The 20581-nt window shown below is 43.9% G+C and overlaps 1 protein-coding gene and 1 long non-coding RNA gene across 3 annotated transcripts; one reads left to right on the top strand and one right to left on the bottom strand.

The window, feature by feature from the left end:
- Window positions 1-7504: 7504 nt before the first annotated feature.
- Window positions 7505-8299, bottom strand: LOC119770286. Its single transcript, XM_038264885.1, has 2 exons — window positions 7950-8299; window positions 7505-7892 (listed from the first exon to the last, which is right to left on the bottom strand). Exons 1-2 carry the CDS (start codon window positions 8039-8041, stop codon window positions 7520-7522), a joined length of 465 nt encoding a protein of 154 aa, XP_038120813.1. The 5' UTR covers window positions 8042-8299; the 3' UTR covers window positions 7505-7519.
- Window positions 8300-14488: 6189 nt separating this feature from the next.
- Window positions 14489-19676, top strand: LOC119770292. Of its 2 annotated transcripts, XR_005278755.1 has the most exons (3): window positions 14489-14575; window positions 18815-18906; window positions 18964-19676. It is a non-coding gene; the product is annotated as an uncharacterized LOC119770292 (long non-coding RNA). The 2 variants fall into 2 exon arrangements; XR_005278754.1 differs by lacking the exon at window positions 14489-14575 and having other exon boundaries at window positions 18465-18906.
- The last annotated feature ends 905 nt before the right edge of the window (window positions 19677-20581 follow it).

Raw genomic sequence — 20581 nt, 5'->3', positions numbered from 1 at the left:
GCACATAAAAAGAGGCAGTTTCTCCTTTCGCTGTTTCACTTCATTCTCCTTTGCTTCCGCTACCTGGTCCTCGTCAGGCAGTCCAGCAAACTTGTTGTTCTTCAATAGCTGCTCCTCGTGCGACGAAGAGTTCTCCTCCTCCTCATCCATCGGTACAGTACCGTCGCTCTTTTTCGTCTTTTTGCTGTTCGATGTCACTTCCAAAAGCACCTTCCTTTTGGAAATTCCCGGTTTTTGGCCATCAGTTGAGGCCTCAACCTTCCTTTTGGAAATTCCCACTTTTTTGCCTGCTTGAGCCGCAGGTAGGGCAATATTGCCGGCGTTTTGCGCCGGGACGCAACGAGTCATGTTGATTCAGACAACCTTCACCAACGAATGCTCGGATTACAATGATCTGATCATTTTGACCAACTTTTGCTCTACGAAAAACTTTACTTCTCTTGTTTTATGATATTCTTGTTTCATTTTAAGTATTTTAATTTGCATTTATCTTGATAAGTTTATGTTTGTTTTTGGAAGTATTCGGCCTATCTACCATCATTACATTTTGCCTATCTATTTATTTCATGTTTTTACAGTCACTTTTACAATTTTTTGCATGTTTTTCGCATTTTCGGCTATAGAATGGCACCATTACCATTTTAATTGTAAAAAAAAGCGTAAAGCCATAGTCTTGGACACTACACAAATTACTGCATACTTCTTTTTACTTAAAATATAGGAAATCACTATAAGTCCCATTAAATTTGTACGACTGAAAATAAATATCGTTACGACATGTTCGCATGGAAGCAAGCGCGTATTAAAAAAGTTGTAACGTTGTTGTTATTCGAACAAATTACAGATGTGAAACTTCTAGACTTATAGCAATCCATCCGCACAAATCTCTGCAAAAAAGAATCGTCCAGATTTATTGAATTATGGCCTAGAAGTGTTTAGAAAACGAATTTCGGAAAATACGTATATCTGAATAAAGACGATAAATCAAAAGTCATTTGTTATTACTGCTTCGATACTTTTTGTATCAAATTTTGCAAATCAGGTTTGTTTTTTTCCACATCCTCAATCTTAATCAGGACTAAGAGACAAAAAGTTTATATTAAATTTGTTAAGGTTTGTAAAATATAAGAAAAATATTTTTCCCTGTCACATAAGGCCGTTGCAAATATTTTTAAAAGTTTATGTTATGAAAGTTTCATGAAGATATTTCATGATTAAACTGAGTAAGAGACGATTTAAGCCCAAAATTTTGCCATGCGCTGAGCGAACTATCAACCTTTTTTGTTCGTTTTTCTCTAAACACCAACTTGATTTACGGGTGCCACACCAAATTGGCTAAAATTAGGGGTGAAGACTCTCAAGACATATCCGGTGTGCATGACGAAGCTCGATTTCTAAATCATGCTTTTAAAAAAAATACAAAAATCATAAAGTTAAGGTTTTTCATATGAAAAACACAAACATATTTTCATCTTTTTTAAATAAACTTTTGTTTAAACGGGCTTCGTCATGCACATGGAACCGGTTTAACGAATCTTAACCAAAATTGTAGGCCGATTTGGTCGGATATCGTGGCACCCGTTTTTTTTTTTTTTTGAACTGCTAACATCAAAAAGCTCTCGGTAATTGGGTCCTAAAATGAAGCTTAAATTGCTGATATTATTGTTTACAGCGATAAAGCTTATTTTTCTGAGTACAATGACCCTTTGTACGCCCACAAAGAGTTCAAAATGGTTTTTTAAATACATTTTGAAAAATTATCCTCGCGGTCCTTCTGACAGAAAAGCTTCTACTTGACAGCTCGTTCCAAGGGGACCATAGTTGATCCATCGAAAAAATGTGTGTGGTGACGGAACAAAACATTTTTATTTTATTTATTTTTTGAAAATCCGTAACACGAACTCTCGCACATCCTTCACTTATCGCGTTGGTCAAATGACTGTCGTTCTCGAGCAAGCAGCTGTCAAAACCCAAAACCATGCACGCTGAAAAGCGACAACTCATTCAAAAGTTCAATGCAACCCTTATGAAACGCAACTCATTCTTCTAGGTATTCTACTCAAAATTGAGTTAATAAAGTTCAACAAATCATGAAAGTCGAGCTTGATTTAATTATTAAACATTTTTCATTTTCTTATTATTTTCGGTCAGTCTTCCCCGAACATGGTACAGTTCTGCACCCGAGCACAAGTTTTCAGTGCGCGTGAACCTCAAACACGCTTCGTCGCTATGTTCGGGTTCTCGCCGAACGCTGCACCAAACGCGCACCCGGTGTAAACTTGATGTACAAAACCTCAGGTTTAAACGGCGTTCAAACGTAGATGATCGGATAGTTTGAATGTAGTAGTGTTAGATGTTTCATACATACAGCAGTCGCTGCTGTCTCGCTGTTGCTAGAGTAATCTTTAGATAGGGTCTACATTCTGATATGGATAAGTGTATTTATATTCACTTAATATTTTAAAAAGAATACTTGAAGTAAATTTTCAGGCACTCCATATTTTTCCAACCATTGTCAAATGTTTTGATAAAAAAAATCAGGGACTGGCACTAAATACCGTAGTATCGTTATGCTATTTCCATATATACATGTTTATATATATTTAATGACACACTGTCGATTTTCGGCAGGGGGGAATATGGGCCATCTCAGTTAACATAAAATTGTATGGCCAAATCTCACCCCTCAAGCCCAATTTCTGCAGGGGTGACGGTATTCGTATATAATTTAATATGAAATATTGCCCACACGTAATTTGAATCCGACCCCTATTCTCAGCAGCCCGGGAACAAGTGGACATCTCCAATACAAACAGAGCGTACCTGTTTTCAGGGTGTGTGGGCCTAAGTTGGCGGCCTATCGAGAAATTAAAAGTGAGAGTGTGTGCAACATGGAGTTAAACTTTCTGTGTAGTTGCTGTGAAGGTTCCCATGGCACTTTGAAAAATTTAACTCCATGTTGTACGCACACACTCTCACTTTTAATTTCTCGATACCTCGGCCACCGACACCGACAGACGGCAATGAGGGCCTCGTCGGAGCTCGACCATTCAATACGTAACTCAAAATTCGTATGGGGAACTTTTTTATCGTGACGGCTTTCGCGGTACGCTCCCTCAAACTGTTCTGGGATAATATTTGAACATGGCGTATCTCTAAACAAGTTTTTCAAGAAAATGATTCTATAATGCTTATTTTGTCGTTTTAAGCTGAAACAAGCCAAAAACTATATTAATTTAAACAATTTGCCATTTTCAAATATTTGGCTAGAGTATATCATATACGCGTATATAATATCATCTGGCCAAATATTTGAAAATGGCAAATTGTTTAAATTAATATAGTTTTTGGCTTGTTTCGGCGACAAAATAAGCATTACAGAATCATTTTCTTGAAAACTTTTTGGGCATGCGCCATGTTCAAATATTATCCCAGAACAGTTTGAGGGCGTACCGCGAAAGCCGTCACGAAAATATACGAATTTTGAGTTACGTATTGAATGGTCGAGCTCCGACGAGGCCCATTGCCGTCTGTCGGTGTATACGTGCAACTTAGAGAAGGGCTGTGTATTGGTAACACCAATATTTTCGGCAACGACGAAGTTGAATTCTCGAAGTTTACACCCGGGGTTTAAACTCGAAGTGCATGCACGGCGTGTAAACCTGAGGTGCGGTTCAGACGTGTTCGTGTACATGGAGGCATGTTCGCGTGCGAGTTCATAGGTTCGAGTTTACACACGACGATGGTGTTCGTTTGTGTACAAAAACCGGGCGCACGCAGACTGAACGCGGTGCAGGGAACACTGTTTTCGGTATCTTTTATTTTATATCAGCGCTGCTCATTCCCTACAATCTCCCTTGCCACTACTCTTTTTAGTTTCTTTAATGTGATTTTTTTTGTTTGGTTGTACATTGAAACGCTCACATAGGACCAAACAAAAGTGTTATCATTTCAAGTCATTTATTTATCATAAATTGTATGGAAATTCATTGTTTCTCCCATTGTTAAATTTTTTTTTACACTTCGATTTTGTTCCACTTTTTTTCAGGTTTTTTTTACATCCTTGCACACTTATACTTAATTTACATATGTCTCCATCAGATTCCCAAGAAAATCAATCATAAGCCCAAAAATGAGGGAATACTGTAACAAGCCATTTACATCTCAACTCATTGCTCTTGGAATAGACTGAAATTTCTTCAAAAATCCCAATTCTTCAACTACTTGTACTAAATTTACACATTTCTGCAGATTCCCAAGAAACGAATATGAGGCAATACGTTAGCAAGCCAATTATATCTCAACTCATTGCTCTTGGAATAGACTGAAATTTCTTCAAAAATCCCAATTCTTCAACTACTTGTACTAAATCTACACATTCCTCCGAATTCCCAAGAAACTCAATCATAAGCACGAATATGAGGCAATACGGTAGCAAGCCAATTACATCTCAACTCATTGCTCTTGGAATAGACTGAAATTTCTTCAAAAATCCCAAATCTTCAACTACTTGTACTAAATTTACACATTTCTGCAGATTCCCAAGAAACTCTATCATAAGCACGAATATGAGGCAATACGGTAGCAAACCAATTACATCTCAACTCATTGCTCTTGGAATAGACTGAAATTTCTTCAAAAATCCCAATTCTTCAACTACTTGTACTAAATTTACACATTTCTGCAGATTCCCAAGAAACTCAATCCTAAACACGAATATGAGGCAATACGGTAGCAAGCCAATTATATCTCAACTCATTGCTCTTGGAATGGACTGAAATTTCTTCAAAAATCCCAAATCTTCAACTACTTGTACTAAATTTACACATTTCTGCAGATTCCCAAGAAACTCAATCATAAGCACGAATATGAGGCAATACGGTAGCAAGCCAATTACATCTCAACTCATTGCTCTTGGAATAGACTGAAATTTCTTCAAAAATCCCAATTCTTCAACTACTTGTACTAATTTTACACATTTCTGCAGATTCCCAAGAAACTCAATCCTAAACACGAATATGAGGCAATACGGTAGCAAGCCAATTACATCTCAACTCATTGCTCTTGGAATAGACTGAAATTTCTTCAAAAATCCCAATTCTTCAACTACTTGTATTAAATCCCAGGACATTAAGGCTCACATTCAAAAATGCACAACGTGCAAGGAAATTAAAGCTTCTTTTGTGGCCACCACACCAGAAATGGATAAAACCAGGCTAATCTAACGTCCCTGGCAAATAATTTCAATTGACTTTGTGGGTCCCCTCCCACGCAGTAAAAAGGGAAACCAACACATGCTAGTTATAGTAGACTATTTTTCAAAGTGGGCTATGATTCATCCGGTGAGAAAGCTGGATAGCTCAACCGTTTGCCGGGTACTGAAGGAACAGTGGTTCTACCGTAACTCCGTTCCCGAGGTCATTATCAGTGACAACGGCAGCACTTTCGTGTCAAAGGAATTTAAAAATCTCCTCGACACGTTCGAAATTAATCACTGGTTGAATTCAAGATACCATTCACAAGCTAACCCTGTTGAACGGGTAAATCGCACAATTAACACTGCCATACGTTCGTACGTTAAAGAGGACCAACGATGCTGGAATACAAAACTTTCAGAAACAGAATTAATGCTTAACACTACAGTCCATTCAGCGACAGGGTTTACGCCCTATTTCATAACTCACGGGCAGGAACAGAGTTGCTTTGGAGAATTTGAACGGTTCGCGTCGCGGTCAACAAGCCGGATTTTCGTTGCCGTTTCCGTTTTTGTTACCCCCGATTGTGTGTATATTTCGACCCGGGTGATTTCGGGATGTTTGACAGTTGCTTTGGAGAATTTGAACGGTTCGCGTCGCGGTCAACAAGCCAGATTTTCGTTGCCGTTTCCGTCTTTGTTTCCCCCCCGATTGTGTGTGTATTTCGACCCGGGTGATTTCGGGATGTTTGACAGTTGCTTTGGAGAATTTGAACGGTTCGCGTCGCGGTAAACAAGCCGGATTTTCGTTGCCGTTTCCGTCTTTGTTTCCCCCCCGATTGTGTGTGTATTTCGACCCGGGTGATTTCGGGATATTTGACAGTTGCTTTGGAGAATTTGAACGGTTCGCGTCGCGGTCAACAAGCCGGATTTTCGTTGCCGTTTCAGTCTCGCATTCATACATGCTGTTGATAAGGGAAACACCATTAGATCGTTTAAGCGTATGGTCAGTTGTATTGATAGGATATTACGGTCGAGGGGCGTGTCATTGGCCTTAATGTATTAATTTTCGCGTTTAATTAATTAAGGAATTAAATTTCTCGCGTCATTTAATATTTGACAGCACCACACCTGCTTTGAAAACATTGATTTGCCTCGTGTCACTTTCGCTGGCAGAACTGTCAAGTTTGTTTTGATTTAGTTTTAGAAAGAAAATATGTCGAGAGTTTAATTAGGATTTTTTATGAAAACTTGCGATTCGAGGTGCCACCATTCTTTTGCTTCGACACGCATCTAGTGGAGGATTGCGGAGGCGAAGGCATCGGCAGTATGCCGGACGATTTGGAGTTCGACGAGCTGAACGACTGGGAAGAGTGCACGAAGATTTAGTCCGGTTGAAACAGAGGGAAGCGAGGGGCGGGACAATAGTAAAAAATTAAATAATTTAATTAATTAACTGCCGAAATTAATTAATTAACGATTGTTTTCGATCAAAACATCGCCACCTCTTTTTGCACCACATTGATTTGACAGTTTGACATTGCGCACGATTGTTGTTGTGTTTGGTGCAATTTGTTTGTCTCCGAAAAGTCGGTCTAATGGGAGAATGCATTCTCCCGGTGGTGGCGGTTCATGGTAAGATCACTCCGGTGGACATTCCGGCGGCGGAGAAGGCTGGTTCTACAACCACAACCAAGGTGGTTGCCACAAAAATCGCAACGGAGTTGGCGGTGGTGGACACCCGGATCAGCAGCAGGAGATGTTTCTCCAGATAAGCGTTTGATTGCGGCGGGAGATTGTGACTTCGGTGAATCGTGGCACAATCCGGCAGGTTTTCCTTCATTTTTGTGTGTATATAAATTATACTTACTCGTTTCAGAATCAATTGCCACCCAAAGAGTTTCCGAGAAGGAGGGCAGCCATCCTGTCGGCAAACCTGGTTCGATGATCACTTCAACGATGATGTTTCGCAGCAGCAGCACCACCACCACTACCAGTAAAGGAGGGGTAACTGGAACAATGGTCCTCGGGTGGTCCTAGAATTTTCGTGATAACCGTCAGCCGAAGAACGACCCTGACGATCAACGGAGTCGGATGTGGAAGAGGTAAGTCTGCTCCGAAAACGCGCCAACAAGCCGAACGACCTTCTGCTGGACGAGTGCTGCATCCTCCCAAACCGGGTGCGCATCGCCCAGTTGCAGTCAGGCATCAGTCGGTAGTTAAAGGTATTTAACGACCGCTCGAATATCGCATCACGGTGGCCAGAATACGGTGAATGAAATTGCTTTGAAATATAAACTAGGGTTTAAAACAACTTGTATTTATTTATAAAAATGGGACAATCGCGTACGCTTCGTACTCCCCCGATCGGTTCAGCCTGCCACGATGGTGTTGCATCTTTTTCTGGTTCTGCTGGTAATTTTGCAGTTTTTGGGCTGCTGCTGACAGGGATTCTGACCCTGCTGCTGCTGTTGATGATAACGGTGCTGATTCAACACCGGATGATTTTGCTGAACCTCCTGAACCAGCCGCTGGTTGAAGTTCAACGGCGGCAACCATGTTAAACGCCGGAGGAAAGTTTACTAGAATCGTAAACGTCGGCTGGTTCGTTATGCCGGGAATTCGTCCGCCAAAAAGATACGCATCTAAGCGGGTTTCGACAACGGAAAGTTTGGCTGAAGACCGATGAAGAAACCACCTACAATAAACATAAAATTAATCAACAATCTCCCATCATTCAAAATCCCCTCCTTACTTTTCTCCCCGCTGCTGCGATTTCTCCAAATGATGCTGCTGCATTGCCGGATGTGACGTCGGATGCTGCGTTTCTAGCATGTTCGGCATCATCAACACGTTCAGATCCAGCTGCAACCTCGCTTCCCTCCGAGGGGCGTGACAAAGGCCTTAATATATTAATTTTTGGTATTTAATACATTAAGGAATTAAATTCCTCATGTCATTTGAGATTTGACAGCGCCTCACCTGCTTTGAAAACATTGGTTGGCTTCGTGTCTCTTTCGCGCTCGGCTGTCAAGTTTGTTTTGGTTTCGCGCTTGTAAAAAAATGAACTTGTTAATTATTGTAAGATCGAATATTTCGATAAACCGCTAAGTTCTACACTCAGCCAAAACAACTTTTAAATTTCATAAGGTCTCCCATATAAACGATATCAAAATCACCTTTTATGAAATCTATATGTTTGCTCTATGATTCATTGTTGCTCCTATTGATTTTATATGGTGAGCTTATGAAATCTACCAACATTGCATATGTGAAAAAGCCATATGGTAGACCATATGAAAACGAATTTTATGATGGCGAAACAAACAGGACAGTCGAAAGGAGAGATTATGAATAGTTTTTTGAAAACGTAAGTTTAAATGAATTGTTTCGTTTTTAATGCAACTAATCTGTTTTTTTTTTTTGTTGTTCCAGGTGCATTTTGAATAGAATATAACCGAAAATCGAAGAAAATGTTGCGGTTCTATGTGATACCTACACAGCAAAAAATCTGATGGTAAAATCGCATGCAAAAGCATGCACATCACCTTCGTTAAAATAAACACTTAATATTACACAATGCATGTACAATTTTTGTAAACACAAAAAAAAGTTGCAACCGACGGGATTCAAACCCAGCACCATCAGTAAGGGCTGGCGCCTTAGCCCGCTCGGCCATCAGACCGATGAAAAATGGAAAGGATAAATGCATATGTGAGCTTGACATTTCGGTCAAGTAGGTTTCCCATACTGATGGGCTACATATTTCAGGGTGTAATATTACACAGAATTTCATTAGAAAATGCAAAATTTATTTTACACCCAAGCCTTTTACACGCAGCTGGATTACTACTTTATTTGCTGTGTACTCGGCACACCGAATCCAGAGTCGTCGCTCCGGAAAGCCGAGACATTGCCGGATTCGTTTAATATGCCATACGCTGAGACAGAATAACGTGAGTGTTTTGAAGTAAACTAAATGAATCAAAGTTAAAAAAAATGTAATACATTTCAGCGCAAACATGACAATCGCCGCCATCTGACGGGACCGGATCGCTAAATCTATGTTAGGCTCTGACGTAACCCATCGAGAACTCGACAAAGTGACACACATCGTTCCGTGACGAACCTGGTCCACAAGAGAAGAAGTTGGTAAACCCTCGTGTCAAGTAGCACGTTCCTATGGCATCTTGAAGTTCACCGGAACGAAGCAACTCAACGCTATGAAGGCCGTGACCGCACTTATTCATTTGAAGGGTCCGCACAAGAGAATTGTCGACAAGGTCATTCCGAAAACGCATACTAAGACGATGACGGAACCAGGGTGTCAAACGGACTCCTTCGGGGACGACACAACAATGAAGAGGTAGAAGGCCACCAGAAAGCTGGGGGCTAACAAGTCTGTCCTGGCCAAATTAAGACTCCTCCGATTGACCGAAATATTGCTCCCGGTGCGGCTTCAACAATGAAGCAATCTTGCCTGAACCGTTAACAGAAGAATGCGGAAAGACATTCCATCAGCTTAACGTTACGGGTCTTAGATTTATAAGAAATAAGTGCTCTGTTCTGTTTTCTCTATTATTGTAATTTAATTGAAATAAACATTAACATATCAGCAAAAAATCAATGTATTCTCAATAAAAATAATTAAAATATATTCATAAGTTTGCAATATGAGTATTAAAATTTGCTATATTCTCTCATCTGAATTTTATAAGGTTTGCATATGAAAGCAAACAACTCTCCAACATTATATTTATAAGGTTTGCTTATGGAAAAAAAATCAATTCGTTTTCCTATAAAATCTATATGGCTAGCGTATGGAAAAAATCTATATGGTTTACCTATGGCTGGTAAGAAGTTTTTTGGCTGAGTGTAGACATTCTTGGTCGCGTTGGATAAAAAAAGAAAGATGCGGAAGAGATTCTGGAGCAGGACGGTGTAAACGTGCCATAGGCGGAAAAGAGTTGAAGTCGGCAGAATTCGATTACAACGGCCAGTAGCAAATCAAAAAGCGGCAAAAGTGCGGTTTCATCGATTACGAAGATCCTGCGATGCGCCTTGCAGGATGCAGTTCAAGTCTAAAAACAACAATCAGACGCAAGATCAGACGTCGGACACTACCAATATTTCGTTGCAGCTGGTGGTGGCTTGTGACAGCGATGCCTTCAACAAGCCGGCACCGGAGGAAATGAAATCCTGTGCATTTACGCTCGGTCCGCCAAATGATTCATGTAGCTGGCCGCTTTAACGCTCGCAGGTTTAGGACCGGGGTCCAATGAAGAGCAAACATTACCAGGGTTAGTTTCTTGGAGTGGCATTTAGTTAGGTGATGACTTTTTGGTAGATTTGATTGAAAATATACAAATAAAATAACTCAACTCTGTTGTTTCATTTATTTCAACAAAAATCGTATCAATTCTGGAACCGTGTTGAGTTGGTCATTTCTTGAAGTGTCTGGAACAGCAGCGCCGAGTTCCGACTGAGTATGGGGGCAAATTGGAGGGCAGCCTACTCGCCAAGGAAAGGGTCAAAATGGAGGGAGGGGCTCGGAACCTTTGCCCCTCCTCCTAGGTCGGCCCCTTGGTCTGGAACAAAATGCCACATTGCCGATCGCTAAGGACTTTGGTGCATAAGCTGGATGTGAACAAATATACAACATTCTGTTCCCGGAAAGAGTCCTCATTACGTTCAACCGGCGATTGCTTTTCCGCCGGGTGATGGAGGTCGTCACGGGTCTAATGGAGGTCGAAGACTCGGCAGTGATGAGGGTGGCAACGGTAGCGCAACATCAGGGGAAACCACTTCTGGTGGGCCGCGTTGGACCATTTTGCCGAAATATGTGGCCCATGGGAAGAATTGGAGTCGAGGAGCAAACGCAGCATCCAGGTGTGTCTCAATGTGCCACATGATGGCCTTCTCCAATAAATCTTCCGCCTGGGCCAGCTTCGATATCGTCCAGCACGTCCTGTTTACCACCCTGGATGACGCTGCGTACTTTTCCGGTTCGCCTGTGCTGCGCTTGCACTTTGTTGCTCGACCTGCTCTTCGAGGACGCAAATTTTGCACCAAAAACAACAACAAACACGCGCGGTGTCAAACTGTCAAATCAATGTAGTGTAAGGAGAGGTGGCGATGTTTTGATCGTAAACAATCGTTAATGTATTTAATTTCTGCCGTTAATTAATTAAATAATTTAATTTCTTACTATTGTCGCGCCCCTCGATGCAACCCCTTAATGTAGCATTAGTCGATTTTTCTATTATTTTGATGATTATTTGTAAACATAGTGTCTTATTTTAACAGATTTACACTATTTGCCGGGTCCGATGGTTTAGTAGTTAGCGTGGTAGCCTCTAAATCCCAGTATGGCCTGGGTTCAAACCCAGACGGACCCGGTGGCATTTTTCGAGACGAGATTTGCTTGATCACGCCTTCTATCGGATGGGGAAGTAAAACGTCGGTCCATTTGCGTAAAAGAGGTTTTGGGTGACTCACCACACATAACCTTCGGACGCCTAGAAATGAGCAGGAACTCGCAACAGAGCCCACAAAAGACCCGGGCATAGACTAATTAAAGACTAAACACTCCGAACAAAATTTTCAAAAAAGTATGACTCATAAGCTGTGAACCGCGGGTACCACGGTGAACCGCATCGGCTAGCCCCTCGTATGACAGATCGACCTGGCAGCGCTGACTTTTTCGATTTCGTTTTGTGCTGATTTACGCGCGCATCTTGTTTATTTTTGTTTTGCTTTGCAATCAAGGTAGCAGCCTGCGAAGAAGTCAATCAGCTGTGCAGCAATATTTGTTTGGTGAAAGAGCGGGATTTACTAGTGGTCACTCCGGCGACACTATCATCCCAGTGCATCCCAGAGCTTCCCCAGGGTAAGATTGCCGCCCTGACGGAACACATTCAGGAGGCCGATGCCGGTTCGGCCACGTTCTCGATGGCCTACGCCAGGCCCGTTTTGCCCTCGCCCTGGACCGTGCCATGAATGACGAAAAGAACGTGATCGAGTGTGCGTACGTACGCTCGGATATTTTCGAGGACATTTACTTCTCCATGCCGCTGCTGCTGGGTAACACAATCTCGAGAAGAAAATTGGTCAACCCAAGGTGAACGCCTACGAGAAGGAGCTGCTGAAAAAGGCCATTCTGGAGCTGAAGAAAACCATCCAGAAGGACGAGGAGTTGTCAAGAAGAACTATGTGAATTATTTTAATAACTTTCATAAATAAACCCTCAAGTACATGATACAAAGTATCCGCGTTTTTGTTTCGGCGGGTTTTGGTTCCGGGCCCTCTTTTGTGAGAGTCATTCTACACATGGAACAAACTGTGCTGAACTCCGCTGGTAACTTCAAGGATGCGCATGCCCTGTCCCTGCTTGCTGACAATCTGAGCGGAAGGTTGATCGTCTTCCTCGTTGCCAGTTCCAGTTGTTGCCCCCGCGTACAGCTCGCCCATATCGGTGCCAGGGGAGGTCGTACTCTTTGTCGGTAAAATTGGTTCGGGGACAAATTTTCATTTGATGACGTTATCGCTGGGATTGGGAATGCCAAGTTGGCAGTTAAGGGAAAAGCTAGGGCAAAGATCTTGGCCGTGTTGAGGTTTTTAAAGTAGGTGCAGTACGTCGAGGTCTAGATAGCGTCTCCAAGAACTTTCTAGCCTCTCAGGGCGAAGATTCCGGGTTGGAGGAAGTCGGTTTTGCCCCAGCGGTATTAACCGGAGGCGGCCCGCTTGGCAAACCTGAAACTAATGGCTTGGCCAGCACAGAGCAAGAGACTCAGACCGAGTAGTCCCAGGGTCGGCATTGCTACTAGGTGATTCAGGGGAGGTGACGGACAATCAGGAAAACCACGAATTTAAACTTTTTCACAGCACTTTATTGCGGGATCTTTGGGAAGTTGGAAGTGGTGTGTGGGTATGTCAGTGTGGGTCGTTCAGGGGCTATTCTTACCGCGCAAACTCAGCTGATGATCGCGCGCCGGCGACGTTCGGGCCGGCAGAGTGGCTTCCAACCTCGACTCTGCGGCGACGGCCCCGTAAGGGGGGGGGGGTTGTTTGCTGGCTGCGGCGGCTTGTTCCTGGCTGCGTTCGTCCGGTCCTTCGGTTGCCGGATGCAGCTTCGTTCGCCGACCTTCGTAGGCGGCTCGATTCTACGGCTTCGTGCCGGTTCCGGGTTGATGGACGACCAGCGGGCGTTGCTGGCTCCAACGGGCAGGCGTCTTCCTCCTGACTAATCGGCAAGCCCCGGAGTCCACCGATTTGGGCTTGCCGAGAGGGGTCCCTCCTTTACGTTGAAGGCCAGCGGCCTGAGGGTGGTCGTCCTTGATGGTTATGGCGCGGGAGGCGCCAGACGACGGGTTGGGGTCCTTTACGCTTAGACGTAGGCAGATGCGCAACGCGACTTACAAAGCCTAGGCCGACCAATCCGAGACGGAGCGGGTGCTCTCGGAACCTCCGGGTTCCGACGATGGCGAGGGCGATTGGCTACCCTCCGCTGGAGCACATCCGAACTGCTCGGACGCCTGATTAAAAGAGAGCGATTTTCCCCAAATCGCGCTCTCTTGTTGATTCCCGAGTCCATGATTTCCCACCAATTTCCGTTTGACGTAAGTGGGCGCCGCCATGCTACCCCACAGGAAATTGATGGGCATCAGCCTCGTTCACACTATAAGCTTCGCCCCTTCGCAACTGGCGTAGAGTGTAATGTGGTGAATATGGGAAATAAAGTGTTGTGGCGAAGCCTATATTCGTCAGGATTGGAACCAACGGTTACACTATCCACCACCCCGGCGAAAAATGTGAAAGCACGAAGTTCATGAACATTTTTTAACGCAAAGCGTTTCCAAAATCATCTTCGGCTCTCCTTCGGTTCGTGGACTAGTGTAATTGGTCAAATTTCTATGAGCACGCCTCATTTTAGGCAAAAATGTACTTGTCCAACTGCTACGCAATCACAGCTCATATCAATGTATTTACAAAATAAGCCAAATTGGCAAAAAAATAACAAAAACAATTAAATAAATTAAAGTTTAGACATGCACTACATATTAAAAGAATAAATTAAAACATTCCCAAAACATTAGTAGACAACTCTATTTACAAAACGTATCAACGATGTTAATTTTCATGAACTATTTACAATAAATCCACTTTTAGATCACATTCGATCTGATACGGAATTCACCACATGGGTTTCATCCTGACTGGGCAACTGATTGACAGTTCCCAAAATGACATTCAACTTTCAAAGTTAGCATATCGCAATATTTACAAAAGCGAATATGCAAAAGTGTAGTGCAGTTAACTTTTCGTGACAAAAACTGGAGAAAAACGTCGAAAACTGGCCTTGTTCTCGACGATATGTTGCAGGTAAGTAACAATACAATTTTAACGAAGCGCTTCAATTTATAGGGTAAGTCGACAAATCCTTGTCCGTCCCAACTGGGTTGGACTGTTGCGTGGAACATCGCTGCCAGAACGCACTTTTTTCGCAAAAAGTCGCCTGCAGGAGTCCACTAATGGTCCCGGGACACCGTGTAAGCCATCTTGATCAGCAAGATGCAGCTACAGGTGAGTAAAAACAAGTGTACACTTTAAAAAGTTTGATCACTAATTAGATCATAAAAACTTTGTTTAGGCCTTTTGGTTTTCGGGCGATCCCCTCACCGCAACACCACCAGCCGCGCTCGGATCGAGGGAAATTACATTTAAACCGCTTGGTCGTCCACGAACTGGCCCGTTGGGCTATGGATTCCCGATTTACCTGGTGAGTAGTTTAGGTTCGTTACAGCACCAAGGTTTATGCCATCTTGCAACTCTCATCCCTTTTCACGAAGGTGGGATTCTCCACCCACACTTCTTTAGGGGAGAGTGGCTAAGATCAACACATACAAACACACACTAATCCTACTAACAAATTAAAACCAACAAACGGCTAATTTTATCAGATCACGGTGTTCTAATTACTTTATTCTTTCAACTTATTTCTCTTTTCTTTTCCTTTCATGGTACTCTCAACGTTTCGGAATGACTGCTGGGATATCGTGGTAATCCAGACCGGCTGACTTGGTCCAGGGAAGATGGGACAACGCCGCAATAAACCCCTAGCACCCAAGTCGGTGCCGATCTTGGCCACCGATTTCCTCAGCATCTCCTACTAAGTTTAAGTTCTAGAATTAAGAAAATTTAAAAAGAAATTAGTTAAAATAAAGCTTTTGGGTCGGGGCTTTCCCCTATTTGGTTGCTTGTCCTCGATTAAGAAAGAAACAAGGCTTTCAGGTACCTATCACCTACCAGGGATGACGTCACTTTTCATATGGCTGGGTCACGGGTGAATCACAGGTGAAACTTTAGATTAACAGTCTGGACCCGAAGCCTGATTTTTCTGTTACATTCTTATTGGAATTCCATATAAACTGTAACGGGAACTGCAGGCACCGGGTCCTGACTATTAAGGATCGCCTCACAGGACTTACTTATTGCCTAAGTTATCGGCTTCATCCAACAGGTAAGATTTGTTCATTTACAGGTGCAAATGTCTCTCCAGGGATGACGTCACGTCAACAGTCTGGGTCTACGACAAATTGTGGGTTCAATCAGGTACAAAAGTTCCGCCGGTCTATGGCAGACCCGAACGGACTGTGTTGGGACAAATTCCGTCTCCAACGGACATACGACCAAACGGTCGTCAATCGATTATCTCGCTAACACTCTATTTTCTGCGCAAATTGCACTGGACGACTCGGTGGTGATCAAGCACCAAGCAATCTAACTCATCTCTGCTTTGTTCTTGTTGTTGTTGCTGTTGTGTGTGCTAGCGGTATTCACAATAAAGTTGATCGTCAAGTCCAAACACAAAGGGGACGAGACGAAATAAATAACACTGATGCTGCTGCGTTGATTGTCGTATGATCACACAAAAGGACGTTTTTAGAGACACAAAAAGTATGTACAAGCAGCATAAGTTTATCAAAACTTGCTGCTAACCAAAATCCACGAACTAAATCGCGCCAAAGACGATTTTGGAAAGCGCAAAGGTTCCTCTTTTTAATCAGGACCGTAATTAATCGCAATTCGATGCATTTCACAATTTTTTTCGCTAGGGTAGGTGGACAGTGACCCACCGAGATTGCTCGGATTCCTGCCACCTCCCGTTGGAAAAATCCTTGATTTTTCTGATTGAGGCCACCCACCGTGATCACTTTTCGCCTTGTTTGAGCTGGGAGCCAAGTGAAACTAATGGCTTGGCCAGCACAGAGCAAGAGACTCAGACCGAGTAGTCCCAGGGTCGGCATTGCTACTAGGTGATTCAGGGGAGGTGACGGACAATCAGGAAAACCACGAATTTAAACTTTTTCACAGCACTTTATTGCGGGATCTTTGGGAAGTTGGAAGTGGTGTGTGGGTATGTCAGTGTGGGTCGTTCAGGGCTATTCTTACCGCGCAAACTCAGCTGATGATCGCGCGCCGGCGACGTTCGGGCCGGCAGAGTGGCTTCCAGCCTCGACTCTGCGGCGACGGCCCCGTAAGGGGGGGGGGGGGGGGGGGGGTTGTTTGCTGGCTGCGGCGGCTTGTTCCTGGCTGCGTTCGTCCGGTCCTTCGGTTGCCGGATGCAGCTTCGTTCGCCGACCTTCGTAGGCGGCTCGATTCTACGGCTTCGTGCCGGTTCCGGGTTGATGGACGACCAGCGGGCGTTGCTGGCTCCAACGGGCAGGCGTCTTCCCTCCTTGACTAATCGGCAAGCCCCGGAGTCCACCGATTTGGGCTTGCCGAGAGGGGTCCCTCCTTTACGTTGAAGGCCAGCGGCCTGAGGGTGGTCGTCCTTGATGGTTATGGCGCGGGGAGGCGCCAGACGACGGGTTGGGGTCCTTTACGCTTAGACGTAGGCAGATGCGCAACGCGACTTACAAAGCCTAGGCCGACCAATCCGAGACGGAGCGGGTGCTCTCGGAACCTCCGGGTTCCGACGATGGCGAGGGCGATTGGCTACCCTCCGCTGGAGCACATCCGAACTGCTCGGACGCCTGATTAAAAGAGAGCGATTTTCCCCAAATCGCGCTCTCTTGTTGATTCCCGAGTCCATGATTTCCCACCAATTTCCGTTTGACGTAAGTGGGCGCCGCCATGCTACCCCACAGGAAATTGATGGGCATCAGCCTCGTTCACACTATAAGCTTCGCCCCTTCGCAACTGGCGTAGAGTGTAATGTGGTGAATATGGGAAATAAAGTGTTGTGGCGAAGCCTATATTCGTCAGGATTGGAACCAACGGTTACAAACCCGACGGTGTTCACGTGATCGTTTTCTGGGAGGATACGACTGAAAGTCCGAAATCGATCGGGAGCTGCTTGTTGCAAAATCCCGGAATGACCTTCTAGCGAGGCGCGTCCATATTTCAGCAGACACGCGGAATGTGAATCGCTAGAAATTCGAACACCCTCGAGATTCCCCCCGGACGATGGTTCACTCTAGTAATCATCGTCCTCATCCGGAACTTGTTCCGTTTGAATCAAAACAAAAACATAAACAATAACATTGCGCGAAATGTCATGTCAAAGTCAGAGCTGCCAGTTGATGACATATCGATCCGTCATTTTTGACAGTGAACCGGTCCTGCCGAGGGGTCATAAAAAGGTTGAGTCATGGTTCAGAGTCCACTGTGTAGTCTTTTATTAGTCTATGACCCGGGGGTCGTTAAAGTGGATTGCTTTGCTTTTTTTACACTATTTGCAAAATTGTTTGTTTTGCTAAGTGACTATTTTTATATAAGTGATCAATCTTCTTCGGTCAACCATTGAGCCATTTCGTCATTTCATAGCCTTGAACGATGTATTATTAGACAAAAAAGCTATTTTTTAAGGTGGCAAATTCTGCCCCGCACCCTGGAAAAGTAATAGAAAACCTAGGGGTCGGACAAATCGGTCAATACATTATTAACGCATTAAAATAATTGGTCAGTATATCGACATTTCGTCAATATATTAACGAAATCCCACCATGCCTTTAAAAACCTTGTTGAGTTGAAATGTCAGTAGAAATCAAATCAAAACAAAACAAATTTCACCGGTTACGACGTCGTTCCAGAAAACCGAACAATAGAGTTATCTACGTGCGCATGTATTGCGTGTACGTACACGAAAAAGATTGAGGTTAAATTTTGTACCGTCCAGCAAAACAAATGGCGTGCTAGTGTGCGTGAGCGGGCTAAGATAACTCTATACCCGTGGAATCGGTGGCCAGGAAGGTGGTGACGATGCAGAGAAAGTCAAGTCAAGCTGTGTTTCCTCTTCCTCCGCTGCAAGAGTGCAGTTTGGAAAATGAGATGGTTCTTGGACGTGTGGTATCTGTTCGGTTGCAGATCGAACCACCCCGTTCCATTAGATCGCGATCCTGCAGCCATTAGCCATTTGCAGGAGTTCTCGTTCCGAGTCCGGATCTGCAACGTCCACCGACTCCGGCCTAGATGTGTCCTCTTGCGAGTGTGTTTTGACAAACACGAAAAACAGTCCGTATTTAAGGAAACAGATTTTCTAACGAGAAACCATATTAATTCAAATTTTGAAGACACGCAATAAAGTTGTTTTGTTTACGTTTCTTCCCCGGCAAATAGTTCTATCAGAATCGACGGCTCAGATTCCAAATGGCCAGATCATCTTGGTGTTGAAAATGCACCCTACTGGCGAGATCGAGTTCAACAAAATGGTATTCGAAAGCTTGATTAAGTTTATCTACAATGCTTCAATTCACTTTACCCCGCAGATAGCATCCTCCTGCTCGCCGACTTAATCGAGACCCTAAGCAAAATACGAGCAGAGAAGAGAACCTCTCAAACTCCGTCAACCTCCTCACAGCTAGCGAAACGACCAAGAATCGCTTCCCCAGAGATAGTCTCGAGCCAGCAACCTTGGACAAGTAGCAAATACTTTGACGATAAGTACACCGATTGGCGCTGTTCGACGACGACGACGACAGTCTGGAAACGTTTGAAATCCGCTTCAAATCCCCCGCCATGGGAAGTGACGACCTCCCCCAAATTGGTTCCAAATCGAGGAACATAGTGTGGTGAACCAGATCAACCAACTGCCGGACACCGTCACACCGTTTGAAACATCGACAACGACGGCCGGATGGCCTTTTCCGACCACTACGTAATGTGATTTGATCTAGAGCGGTTACAGCCCCAGTACCAAACGCAATCCCAATGTAGCCACGGGCGGTGGCGGTCGGATGATTCCGGGAACCAACAGCAAGATTTACTTTGATCTGGCAGTGTGCTCCCAACTCGAGCACTTCCAGCGCGAAGGTGGAGGTGCTAAATCCATGTCATCTCAGTTGCTGAACTTTTTCAACCAGACCTACAAACGGTTCACGGGATTCAAGCCGACGAAGATCTCAAACTCTTTGTGTTAAATCTTTTCATAATTCTTCAATTTGCCATTTTTTTGTAAATATACTACTGTTTCCGCTTTTTATTCATATACCACCGAAAAAAGGGAGAGGAGGGGTACGTTTCGTCCTGTAGCATGCCCTAGACACCCTAGCAAGAACGTTAACAATGCCATAATCTCGCCATAGCCATAACATCGTAAGCCGTAGGCACGCCGGAAGTCGTCATGGATGAACTTCCCTGGTTGACTTGGGAAAGATGAGCTTCCAAAGATTGTGAGCAATCTTTATGTGTATGTAGTGCTGTGCGACCGGCGTGCTGAAGACGGTTCCACAATTCTGAAAGAAGTTGTTGGCTTCGTTGTTGAGCTTCCGTGCCGTTAACGTCTTAGGGCACCACACAACTCAAATAGCATGATTGTGGAGTGTGGACCGTTCCGGATGCTTTTACCAAATCCTCGTCCACTTCATTTGATTCTGTTTTTTTCGTCGGGCGGCTCAGGCAGAAGGGTCATACGAAGGTTTTGTAGATTCCGGATATCCGTGTCCCAGTGTCTGTGTTAAACTCCGTTTTGCGCAAACTTTTTTGAAAATGAAATGCACGACTCAGACAAGTACATGTTATTGTTTATAAGATGTCAAATTGGACCGAGATTAATAATACTGGGTGGGAACGCTAGCTCAACTATTCGTTGATCTATTGACGAAAATATCAAAACCGCCGTCAATAGATTGACGAATAATAAAACCATCGACTCTGTCCAACCCCTAGTAGAAAACAATTTTTGAAAGTGCATCAAACATAGTTTTAAATATTTTTTTGTTTTTTCCAAAGCAGAAGCCTACCACATTGAGTTCATTAATGTGTATGTTTGTATAAGGTTTTCGATGCATTTTACTTAGGCGGACCATTCTGAACCGGCCTCACAATCCAAAGGTCATCAGTACGAGTCCCGGGGTGGGCGGGAGCTTAGGTACAAAAAGAGATTTG

The sequence above is a fragment of the Culex quinquefasciatus genome, chromosome 3 (assembly GCF_015732765.1).
Source record: "Culex quinquefasciatus strain JHB chromosome 3, VPISU_Cqui_1.0_pri_paternal, whole genome shotgun sequence".
NCBI lineage: Eukaryota > Metazoa > Arthropoda > Insecta > Diptera > Culicidae > Culex > Culex quinquefasciatus.
This window is presented reverse-complemented; position numbering and strand designations above follow the sequence as displayed.

Bases quoted from the DNA above. Each gene is read 5' to 3' on its own strand.
- LOC119770286 (XM_038264885.1), bottom strand. From the start codon at position 8,041: ATGATGCCGAACATGCTAGAAACGCAGCATCCGACGTCACATCCGGCA. The intron at 7,893-7,949 runs GTAAGGAGGGGA...TGTTTATTGTAG, and splicing joins TCGCAGCAGCGGGGAGAAAA to GTGGTTTCTTCATCGGTCTT.